The 11,328-nt window shown below is 42.7% G+C and overlaps 1 protein-coding gene across 1 annotated transcript; it reads left to right on the forward strand.

Annotated features, from left to right (window-relative positions):
- The first annotated feature begins 3,848 nt into the window (after positions 1-3,848).
- Positions 3,849-4,989, forward strand: LOC118388017 (ATP synthase subunit e, mitochondrial-like). The gene is made up of 4 exons (XM_035776877.2): positions 3,849-3,986; positions 4,555-4,609; positions 4,713-4,811; positions 4,909-4,989. Exons 1-4 carry the CDS (start codon positions 3,951-3,953, stop codon positions 4,932-4,934), a joined length of 216 nt encoding a protein of 71 aa, XP_035632770.1. The 5' UTR covers positions 3,849-3,950; the 3' UTR covers positions 4,935-4,989.
- The last annotated feature ends 6,339 nt before the right edge of the window (positions 4,990-11,328 follow it).

Consider the following 11,328-nt stretch of genomic DNA (forward strand, 5'->3'; position numbering starts at 1 on the left):
AATTGAAAGTGTGGGTTCACAGCTCCAATTCAGATGTGTTGGTCATTACTGAGACGTGCTTAAGGAAGAGTGTTTTGAATACGGATGTTAACCTTTCTGGTTATAACCTTTTTCGGCAAGACAGATCTTCCAAAGGTGGTGGGTTGGCAGTCTTTACCAAAGATCACCTTCAGTGCTCGGTTGTCTCCACCAAGTCTGTCCCTAAACAATTTGATTTGATGGTTTTATGCATTAAACTTTCAAATAACTCTTTGTTGAATGTTGCTGGGTGATATCGGCCACCATCAGCACCGGCCTGTACTCTAAATGCCCTAAGCGCTCTCCTGGTCCCTTACACTAAGTCTGAATTTGTCCTGCTAGGTGACCTAAACTGGGACATGCTTAAACCACCTGACCAAGTCCTAAAGCAATGGGACTCCCTAAATCTTCCTCAGATTATCACCAATCCCACAAGGTATGACTCCAAGCACCCAGAAAAGGCTACTCTCCTCGATGTTATCCTCACAAATAATCCTGATAGGTATCAGTCTGGTGTTTTCTGTAATGACATTGGTGATATTCGTAATGGCTGCTCAGTGAAACAACCTGTCCTGATTTGTCATAGACTTTAATGAGCAAGCCTTCCTTCATGAACTGGCCTCTGTAAAAGGATATAGAATCAGCTTGATCCCCTCTGTCGAAGACGTTTGGACCTTCTTTATTGATATAAAGAAGATGAGAATTGAAAACAGGTTCGGCCCCTGGTTCGATCGTGATCTTGCAGCGTTACTCCACCTCGGGAACTGCATTTGGCAAAAGGCTTAGCACACGCATACTCAGGCTGACTGGCTATCGTTCAGGCAACTGAGAACTAAGTCCACTCAGGCTATCCGGAAGGCCAAAGTTAGTTTCTTTAATTAAGGAGCAGTTCTCTCTCTGTGGGTCTAACCCCAAGAAGTCCTGGAAAACAGTTAAAGACCTGGAGAATAAACCATCCTCATAGCTGCCCATGTTCCTTAATGTTGATGATGTGGTTGTTACTGACCAGATGCACATGGCTGAGCTCTTTAATCACCACTTCATTAAGTCAGGATTCCTATTTGACTCAGCCATGCCTCCTTGCCCGTCCAACATTTCCTCATCTCCCACCCCTTCTAATGCGACTATCCCCTATGCTTCTCCCTCTTTTTCCCCTGCCCTGCTACAAAGTTTCTCCCTGCAGGCAGTCACTGAGTCCGAGGTGCTAAAGGAGCTCCTTAAACTTGACCCCCCAAAAAATCTGGGTCAGATGGTTTAGACCCTTTCTTCTTTAAGGTTGCTGCCCCTATCATCTCAAAACCTATCTCCAACCTTTTTAACCATTCTCTCCTTTCTGGGGAGGTTCCCATTGCTTGGAAGGCAGCCACAGCTCATCCTTTATTTAAAGGGTGAGATCAAGCTGATCCTAACTGTTATAGGCCTATTTCTATTTTGAACCTGTTTATCAAAAGTTTTGGAAAAACTTGGCAATAATCAACTGACTGTCTTTCTTGTTGTCTATAGTATTCTCTCTGGTATGCAATCTGGTTTCCGCTCAGGTTATGGATGTGTCACTGCAAACTTAAAGGTCCTCAATTATGTCACCATTGCCCTTGATTCTAAGCAATATTGCTATTTTTATTGACTTGACCAAAGCTTTTGATACGGTAGACCATTCCATTCTTGTGGGCCGGCTAAGGAGTATTGGTGTCTCTGAGGGGTCTTTGGCCTGGTTTGCTAACTACCTCTACCAAAGAGTGCAGTGTATAAAGTCAGAACATCTGCTGTCTCAGCCACTGCCAGGGAGTAGCCCATGGCTCAATCTTAGGCCCCACGCTCTTCTCAATTTAGATCAACAACATAGCTCAGGCAGTAGGAAGCTCTCTCATCCATTTATATGCAGATGATACATTCATATACTCAGCTGGCCCCTCCCTGGATTTTGTGTTAAACAAAGCTTTTTTAGTGTCCAACAAGCTTTCTCTACCCTTAACCTTGTTCTGAACACCTCCAAAACAAAAGTCTGGTAAGAAGAATGCCCCTCTTTCCACAGGTGTTATTACTACCTCTGAGGGTTTAGAGCTTGAGGTAGTCACCTCGTACAAGTAGTTGGGAGTATGGTTAGACGGTGCACTGTCCTTCTCTCAGCACATTTCAAAGCTGCAGGCTAAAGTTAAATCTTGACTAGGTTTCCTCTATCGCAATCGCTCCTCTTTCACCCCAACTGCCAAACTAACCCTGATTTTAGATGACCATCCTACCAATGCTAGATTACGGAGACATCCATCGATCGGCAGGTGAGGTTGTTCTCGAGCGGCTAGATGTTCTTTACCATTCAGCCATCAATTGGCCACCAATCCTCCTTATAGGACACATCACTGCACTCTATACTCCTCTGTAAACTGGCCATCTCTGTATACCCGTCGCAAGACCCACTGGTTGATTCTTATTTGATTCTTATTTATAAAACCCTCTTAGGCCTTTTTTAACGTGATTTTTTTAATCACGGCCCCCGTCCCCGCAGGAGGCCTTTTGCCTTTTAGTAGGCCGTCATTGTAAATAAGAATTTGTTCTTAACTGACTTGCCTAGTTAAATAAAATAAATGCATTTCGGCCTACTTTGAAAGAAAACAACTTTATATCCGAGTTGTGCCTATTGTTTACGGGTATCTACCCTCTCATTGGCTAGAATTCCCCCACCTGATCTCGCCTCCTCCCGCCTGCCTTCCTTCTTTGAGGACATATATTTCCATTGTAGAGTGGTCACTAGACTATCTTGTCATTATAATAGGTTGTCTTTCTTTGACATCCTCAACCACAGATAGGGGTCTTACTGGAGAGGAGCAGGCGTGTACATTCCTTAACTTGACGTGAAGATATGTCAGATGAACTGTCAGTAAACTCAGTTGAACTGTTGGCGATAGTAGCTGCCCTCTAGTGGGTGGAGGATGCTCAACCTGTCAGAATTATATTATGATCAGTTTCCCTGTCTGTGTTGAATAGCTTATCTGGCAAATCGAAAAGGATTTGGGTCCCTGGGTCCCAGCTCACTTGGGAGTGGCTGGGAGTGAAATAGTAGACCAGGTAGAAAAAAATGCTTTAAAACAAGATATAATTGGGTAGAGGTGAGGCCAAATGTAAGATTAGAGCCATTATGATAGATGTGTGGCAGAAGAGGTGGGACAGCGAGCCCAAAGGCTGGCATTTATTTTCCCTACAAAGAAAGGTTGGTGGACCAAGATTCAATGGTCAGATTAGGAAGGAAGAGATGGTGCTGTTTGCTCAGTTGCGTCTAGGGCATTGTACATTGAACTCGTCATTAGATCTGTTTGGCAAGCATGGGAATTTCTTTGTGCACGGAGTATATGGTTGATGAAACAGTCAAGCATGTGTTGATGTATTGTTGTAAGTACCGGTATTGTTGTAAGTATTGGTATGTGGAAGGGAGGGAAAGATTGAAGTGTAGGGTTATTGAGGTTGGATGAGGATGTGGAGTTGGAAGGGATTTCAAATCAAATCAAATCAAATTGTATTTGTCACATGTGCCGACATGACCTATATACTGGTACAGTATATAGGTCCTGGATGTAAGGAAGCTTGGCATCATTGATGTACTGGGCCGTACGCACTACCCTCTGAAGCGTCTTACAGTCAGATTCCCGAGCAGTTGTCAATCCAGGCAGTGATGCAACCGGTCAGGATGCTCTTGAAGGGGGATGGGGAAGGGTTTGTTAGGAGTTATTTGGGCTCTTTTTTATTTTCTTAGTAGTACATGATTAGATAGGAGGGTTTAGTTGATTTGAATCTTTATGTATTTATTAATTTAGTCTGTGAACTGTGATATACTACACACTCCAGTACAGTAGGTGGCGGCATGCACCTCTAACTTTTGTTTGTGATGTCCATTATATTACAGAAGAAAAAGAAGACTTCCTCAATTTCTCACTAGCAAAATGGTTCCTCCAGTTGCAGTCTCTCCTGTCATCAAGGTAAATCTATATTCATTTTAATAACTTGTGTTGTACTAACTCATTTGAATGCATATGGTGAATACAGCAGGTGATTTTATGTCATGTTAAAATCAGACGTCTAGCTTGTTAGTAAGTTTGGCTAGCTCGCTTCTAACCAATGTTAATCGTATGACATTGAGTGGTTCAATCCAATGAGGGTTAGCTAGCCAGCTAAATTACGATATACCTGCCATAAAGATAGTATAACTAAATAATCAAGCCAAAATTGATGACAATATGTTACTTTGACCCAGGTGTAATAGTTCAACTCACTAGTCTATAATCATTCTGAGGCAAGGTCACAGTATTGGCTACTTGCCGAGTACGCTCGCTAACGTGCTAACTTATTAGCTAGCATGGCTAACTGGGGCCGTTCCAGGTCATCTCACATGTAGTCTAACGTTAGCGTGGAAGACACGAATTAAATCTTCTGCCAAAAGACGATTGAAAGTCAACCAGCATAAATAGATAGTGGTCAAGGCAATCGCATACGTTTAAACTGTGTAGCTAATTCAACTAACTAGCTAATCAATTGTCTTTATTTCAGACGGCCAGGTGGTCATTCTTGCTCATTGGCATGTTTTATGGCAAACAAAGATATGGTAAGTAGCTTTTACTACCAAGATATATGATTGTTGTAATGTCACGAGGGTATTTTGAATGATCATTATTGCAGTGTCAGTGTCATTGCTGTATTTCCTTTAGACTATCTGAAGCCAAGAGCAGAGAAAGAGAGGCTGGTTGAGGAGGCAGAGAAGAAGATCCGAGAGGAGCAAGAGAAAATTGCCAAAGCACTGGCAGAAGGTACATTTTTTTAAAAACGCATCAGAATGTTAGGTCTGCAGTGAAGATGTAACTGAGGAAATGTTATGAAACACGTTTTTCTGTTGTTTTTTTACAGCCTCTGAAGACACCATCCTGAAATGAACTGCCTATGGATTCTGTTTGAAGAATAATGAAATAAAAAACATAAGTCATTTAATGTATTAAATCATTATTATTGGATATATCTGTTAAGATAGTAATGTGTTTTGACATCCAGATTCATTTTTATTTATATATATATATATATGTGCCAGATGTTTCCCAAATATCCTATATGAAACGTAGCTGAAACATTTTGTATAGTTAGAGGTGTTAGTCTCAAATCTGAAAATGCACTGCTCAAAAAAATAAAGGGAACACTTAAACAACACAATGTAACTCCAAGTCAATCACACTTCTGTGAAATCAAACTGTCCACCTAGGAAGCAGCACTGATTGACAATACATTTCACATGCTGTTGTGCAAATGGAATAGACAACAGGTGGAAATTATAGGCAATTAGCAATAAATAAACCCCCAATAAAGGAGTGGTTCTGCAGGTGGTAACCACAGACCACTTCTCAGTTCCTATGATTCCTGGCTGATGTTTTGGTCACTTGAATGCTGGCGGTGCTTTCACTCTAGTGGTAGCATGAGACGGAGTCTACAACCCACACAAGTGGCTCAGGTAGTGCAGCTCATCCAGGATGGCACATCAATGCGAGCTGTGGCAAGAAGGTTTATTGTGTCTGTCAGCGTAGTGTCCAGAGCATGGAGGCGCTACCAGGAGACAGGCCAGTACATCAGGAGATGTGGAGGAGGCTGTAGGAGGGCAACAACCCAGCAGCAGGACTGCTGCCTCCACCTTTATGCAAGGAGGAGCACTGCCAGAGCCCTGCAAAATGACCTCCAGCAGGCCACAAATTTGCATGTGAGCTGCCTGCAACATCCTCCAGCATGACCTGTTTGGCGGTGGGTCAGTCATGGTGTGGGGTGGCATTTCTTTGGGGGGGCGCACAGCCCTCCATGTGCTCGCCAGAGGTAGCCTGACTGCCATTAGGTACCGAGATGAGATCCTCAGACCCCTTGTGAGACCATATGCTGGTGCGGTTGGCCCTGGGTTCCTCCTAATGCAAGACAATGCTAGACCTCATGTGGCTGGAGTGTGTCAGCAGTTCCTGCAAGAGGAAGGCATTGATGCTATGGACTGGCCCGCCCGTTCCCCAGACCTGAATTAAATTGAGCACATCTGGAACATCATGTCTCGCTCCATCCACCAACGCCACGTTGCACCACAGACTGTCCAGGAGTTGGCGGATGCTTTAGTCCAGGTCTGGGAGGAGATCCCTCAGGAGACCATCCGCCACCTCATCAGGAGCATGCCCAGGCGTAGGGAGGTCATACAGGCTTGAGGAGGCTACACACTACTGAGCCTCATTTTGACTTGTTTTAAGGACATTACATCAAAGTTGGATCAGCCTGTAGTGTGGTTTTCCACTTTAATTTTGAGTGTGACTCCAAATCCAGACCTCCATGGGTTGATACATTTGATTTCCATTGATTATTTTTGTGTGATTTTGTCAGCACATTCAACAATGTAAAGAAAAAAGTATTTCATAATAATATTTCATTCTTTCAGATATAGGATGTGTTATTTTAGTGTTCCCTTTATTTTTTTGAGCAGTGTATTTGTGTATACCCACCCTTATTTTCTTCTGGGTAAATTGAGTGAAATAACTATAAAAGATACACCTGGGAACCAGATGTACATGTTAGGGTAGGGTGGTATACCTTATATGGGTATTTGGAAAAAGCAATGGGATGCTTTGTCAATACCATCAACTATTTATTTGAAGTATTTCAATACATTTTAATATTTGTAGCAACTTTTTAAGTTACACTACATGACCAAAAGTGATCAAACATCTCAATCCAAAATCATGGGCATTAACATGGATTTGGTCCACCCCTTTGCTGCTATAGCAGCCTCCACTCTTCTGGGAAGGCTTTCCACTAGATGTTGGAACTAGCTTCCATTCAGCCACAAACATTAGAGAGGTCAGGCACTGATGCTGGGCGATTAGGCCTGGCTCGTAGTCGGCATTCCAATTCATCCCAAAGTCGGGACTCTGTGCAGGCCAGTTAAGTTCTTCCACACCGATGTCGACAAACCATTTCTGTGTTGACCTCGCTTTGTGCACGGGGTCATTGTCATGCTGAAACCGGAAATGGCCTTTCCCAAACGGTTGCCACAAAGTTGGAAGTATAGAATTGTCTAGAATGTCATTGCATGCTGTAGCGTTAAGATTTCCCTTCACTGGAAGTAAGGAGCCTAGCCTGAACCATGAAAAACAACCCCAGACCATTCCTCCTGCACCAAACTTTTTGACACTATGCATTGGGGCAAGTATCGTTGTCTTGGCATCTGACAAACCCAGATTTGTCCATTGGACTGCCAGATGATGATGAGTGATTCATAATTTCAGAGAACGCGTTTCCACTGCTCCGAAGGCCAAGGGCGGCAAGCTTTACACCACTCCGGCTAACGTTTGGCATTGCTCATGATGATCTTAAGCTTGTGTGCGGCAGCTCAGCCATAGAAACCTTTTTCATGAAGCTCCCGACGAACAGTTATTGTCCTGACGTTGCGTCCAGAGGCAGTTTGGAACTAGGTAGTGAGTGTTGCAACCAAGGACAGAAGTTCTGTGAACTTGTCTGGCCTACCACGTCGCGGCTGATCCGTTGTTGCTCCCAGACATTTCCACTTCACAATAACAGCACTTACAGTTGACCGTGCCAGGGCTGAAATTTGATGATCTGACTTGTTGGAAAGGTGGAATCCTATGACAGTGGCACTGAGGCAATTCTACTGCCAATGTTTGTCTATGGAGATTGCATGGCGGTGTGCTTTATTTTATACACCTGTCAGCAACAGGTGTGGCTGAAATGGCCAAATCCACTAATTTTGTATATATAGTATATTACCTTCAGTCAACTTGTGCAATACCTTAGGAGATGAAGCAGATTGGGTTCTTCATTTCACCATAGTTCCCCAGAACAGTTAAGCCATCCCTTGTTTGTACAGTAAATAGCACGACCAGAGAAAGCGAGCTGGTGAGTCCATAGCGTTCTATATCTATCGGCGATTCAGTTGTGCGACGCACATGAGATGAAGTTACACTTGTATACAATTCACGACTAAATGTTTGCCATCAGTTATCTAATAATTGCGATCTGACAGAAGTCAGAGCTGTGCAGCTGCCATTTCTTTCCCCCCTGTGCTTCCTACTAGTGTTTTATTTTTTCTCCCCCATCTGCTCCGTACAGGCCTACACATGCTGCTCTTTCTTCAAAGGCATGCATCACAACTTTGGTCATTTGCATAATTTCTCTCGTTCAACTTTCGCTTGTAAATGTCCACACTCACCGAAAAGGATATTCGGTAGCTACTAGCTAATCCTGTATGACTTTATGAACTGGATTTACCAACCATTGCAATTAGTTTATGTTTGTTTTTGCTCGTTAGCATTCAGATAACGGTGTCTGTCATTTAGCTGGTTTTGTCTTTTTAATGCGCCCTTGTGTGCTATGCCAGTAATACTGTATATCCTGGTATGAGAGCAGGACAATATGAACATCTCTGTCACCCTGCCCTTCACTGTGAGATGACCGGAGTAGGGACTAGGCTGTAATCCAGGCCCAGTATAGCATAAATCCCAGGATTCAGGTCATAGGACAATCTAAGAAAGTGCTGAGTGAACATTACTGCCACACACCCTTCGACCCAGGTTTAACACACAATAGACACATACCTGGTCAATTTTACATTACATTCATGAATATTCAACATGCAGATTTTTTGTTGATAATCTGAAAGCATTTGGCTGGGACGTTTTCTACTTGTAATCCTGAATGACAAGCAGAACAAATAACACCAACACTGTTTAATGTTCATTAGGTTTTCTCAATGCTATTAGTGAGCTATATCGTGACACTCACAAAGGGTGTTTGTGTGTGTGTATATATATATATATATATATATATATATATATAATTCTGCAACAGCCATAGATAACATGGCTTAAAATGTGTTCCTCTGTACAACTCGGTACTGCAACTGTGCCATAATAATGTATATGGGTCAGAAGATTGGTGGAAACTGCTGAGAGTTAGTGCTGGTTAAGAGGCTTTATTTCCAGATGAGTCATGAGCTGGATACTGCCTGGAGACAATGGGAATTTCAGCTGCAAATGATAACGTTCAGATTGACCAGGGGTGATTTAAACCTTGTTCACATTGGCAGTTTGAAGTGACTCACCCAATGATTTTGCATATCTGAGTTGAATCTGTTCTATTTCGAACGACCTTCGGGGGTTTAAATCAGATGTGGATTCCTGGCCATGTGACTTGTCTGAATGGTCAAATCTGATTTATTTGCCCTTAAATGTTTTTTAGACGTATTTGGCATATCTTGTTGCTTGTTAGCTGCTCTGTTGACAGTTTGATGAGAACATGACATGGTAGCTACCTAGCTTGTTAATTGTGTACAAACATCCTGTCGGGATGTATCACAGCCCGGTATGACAACTGCACCACCCTCAACCGCAAGGATCTCCAGAGGGTGGTGCGGTCTGCACAACGCATCACCGGGGGCAAACTACCTGCCCTCCATGACACCTACAGCACCCGATGTCACAGGAAGGCCAAAAAGATCATCAAGGACAACTATCACCCGAGCCACTGCCTGTTCACACTGCTTTCATTCAGAGGGTGAGGTCAGTACAGGTGCATCAAATCTGGCACCGAGAGACTGAAAAACAGCTTCTACATTTGGAGTCTGAAGTTTACATACACCTTAGCCAAACACATTAAAACTCAGTTTTTCACAATTCCTGACATTTAATCGTAGAGAAAAGTATTCCCTGTCTTAGGTCAGTTATGATCACCACTTTATTTTAAGAAGTGAAATATCAGAATAATACTGGAGAATTATTTATTTCAACTTGAATTTATTTCTTCACATTCCCAGTGGGTCAGAAGTTTACATACACTCAATTAGTATTTGGTAGCATTGCCTTTACATTGTTTAACCTGGGTTAAACAATTCAGGTAACCTTCTACAATAAGTTGGGTAAATTTAGGCCCATTGCTCCTGACAGAGCTGGTGTAACTGACTCATGTTTCTAGGCCTCCTTGCTCGCACACGCTTTTTCAGTTCTGCCCACACATTTTCTATTGGATTGAGGTCAGGGCTTTGTGATGGCCACTCCATGAACTTTGTTGTCCTTAAGCCATTTTGCCACAACTTTGGAAGTATGCTTGTGTCATTGTCCATTTGGAAGACCCATTTGCAACCAAGCTTTAACTTCCTGACTGATGTCTTGAGATGTTATTTCAATATATCCACATAATTTTTCTCCCTCTTGATGCCATCTATTTTGTGAAGTGCACTAGTCCCTCCTGCAGCAAAGCACCCCCACAACATGATACTGCTGCCCCCATGCTTCACGGTTGGAATGGTGTTCTTCAGCTTGCAAGCGTCCCCCTTTTTCCTCCAAACATAACGATGGTCATTATGGCCAAACCGTTACATTTTTTGTTTCATCAGACCAGAGGACAATTCTCCAAAAAGTACGATCTTTGTCCCCATGTGCAGTTGCAAACCGTAGTCTGGCTTTTTTTTATGGCAGTTTTGGAGCAGTGACTTCTTCCTTGCTGAGCGGCCTTTAAGGTTATGTCGTTATAGGACTCATTTTACTGTGGATATAGATACTTTTGTACCTGTTTCCTCCAGCATCTTCACAAGGTCCTTTGCTGTTATGGGATTGATTTGCTCTTTTCGCACCAAAGTACGCTCATCTCTAGGGGACAGAACGTGTCTCGTTCCTGAGTGGTATGGCGGCTGCATGGTCCCATGGTGTTTATACTTGCGTACTATTGTTTGTACAGATGAACGTGGTACCAGTCATTTGGAACTTGATCCCAAAGATGAACCAGACTTGTGAAGGTCCACAATTTATTTTCTGAGGTCTTGGCTGATTTTCTTTTGATTTTCCCATGATGTTAAGCAAAGAGGCATTGAGTTTGAAGGTAGGCCTTGAAAAACATCCACAGGTACACCTCCAATTGACTCAGGCTAATTGACATAATTTATCAGAATCTTCTAAAGCCACAGTCACCTTAGTGTATGTAAACTTCTGACCCACTGGAATTGTGATTAAGTGAAGTAATCTGTCTGAAAACAATTGTTGGAAAAATTATTTGTGTCATGCATAAAGTAGATGTCCTAACCGACTTGCCAAAACTATAGTTTGTTAAGAAGACATTTGTGAAGTGGTTGAAAAACGAGTTTTAATGACTCCAACCTAAGTGTATGTAAACCTCCGACTTCAACTGTATCTCAAGGCCATCAGGCTGTTAAACAGCAATCACTAACTCAGAGAGTCTGCTGCCTACATTGAGACCCCATCACTGGACACTTTAAACAATGGCACTTTAAATAATTCCACTTCAATA

Source organism: Oncorhynchus keta, chromosome 9 (assembly GCF_023373465.1).
Source record: "Oncorhynchus keta strain PuntledgeMale-10-30-2019 chromosome 9, Oket_V2, whole genome shotgun sequence".
Taxonomy (NCBI): Eukaryota; Metazoa; Chordata; class Actinopteri; order Salmoniformes; family Salmonidae; genus Oncorhynchus; species Oncorhynchus keta.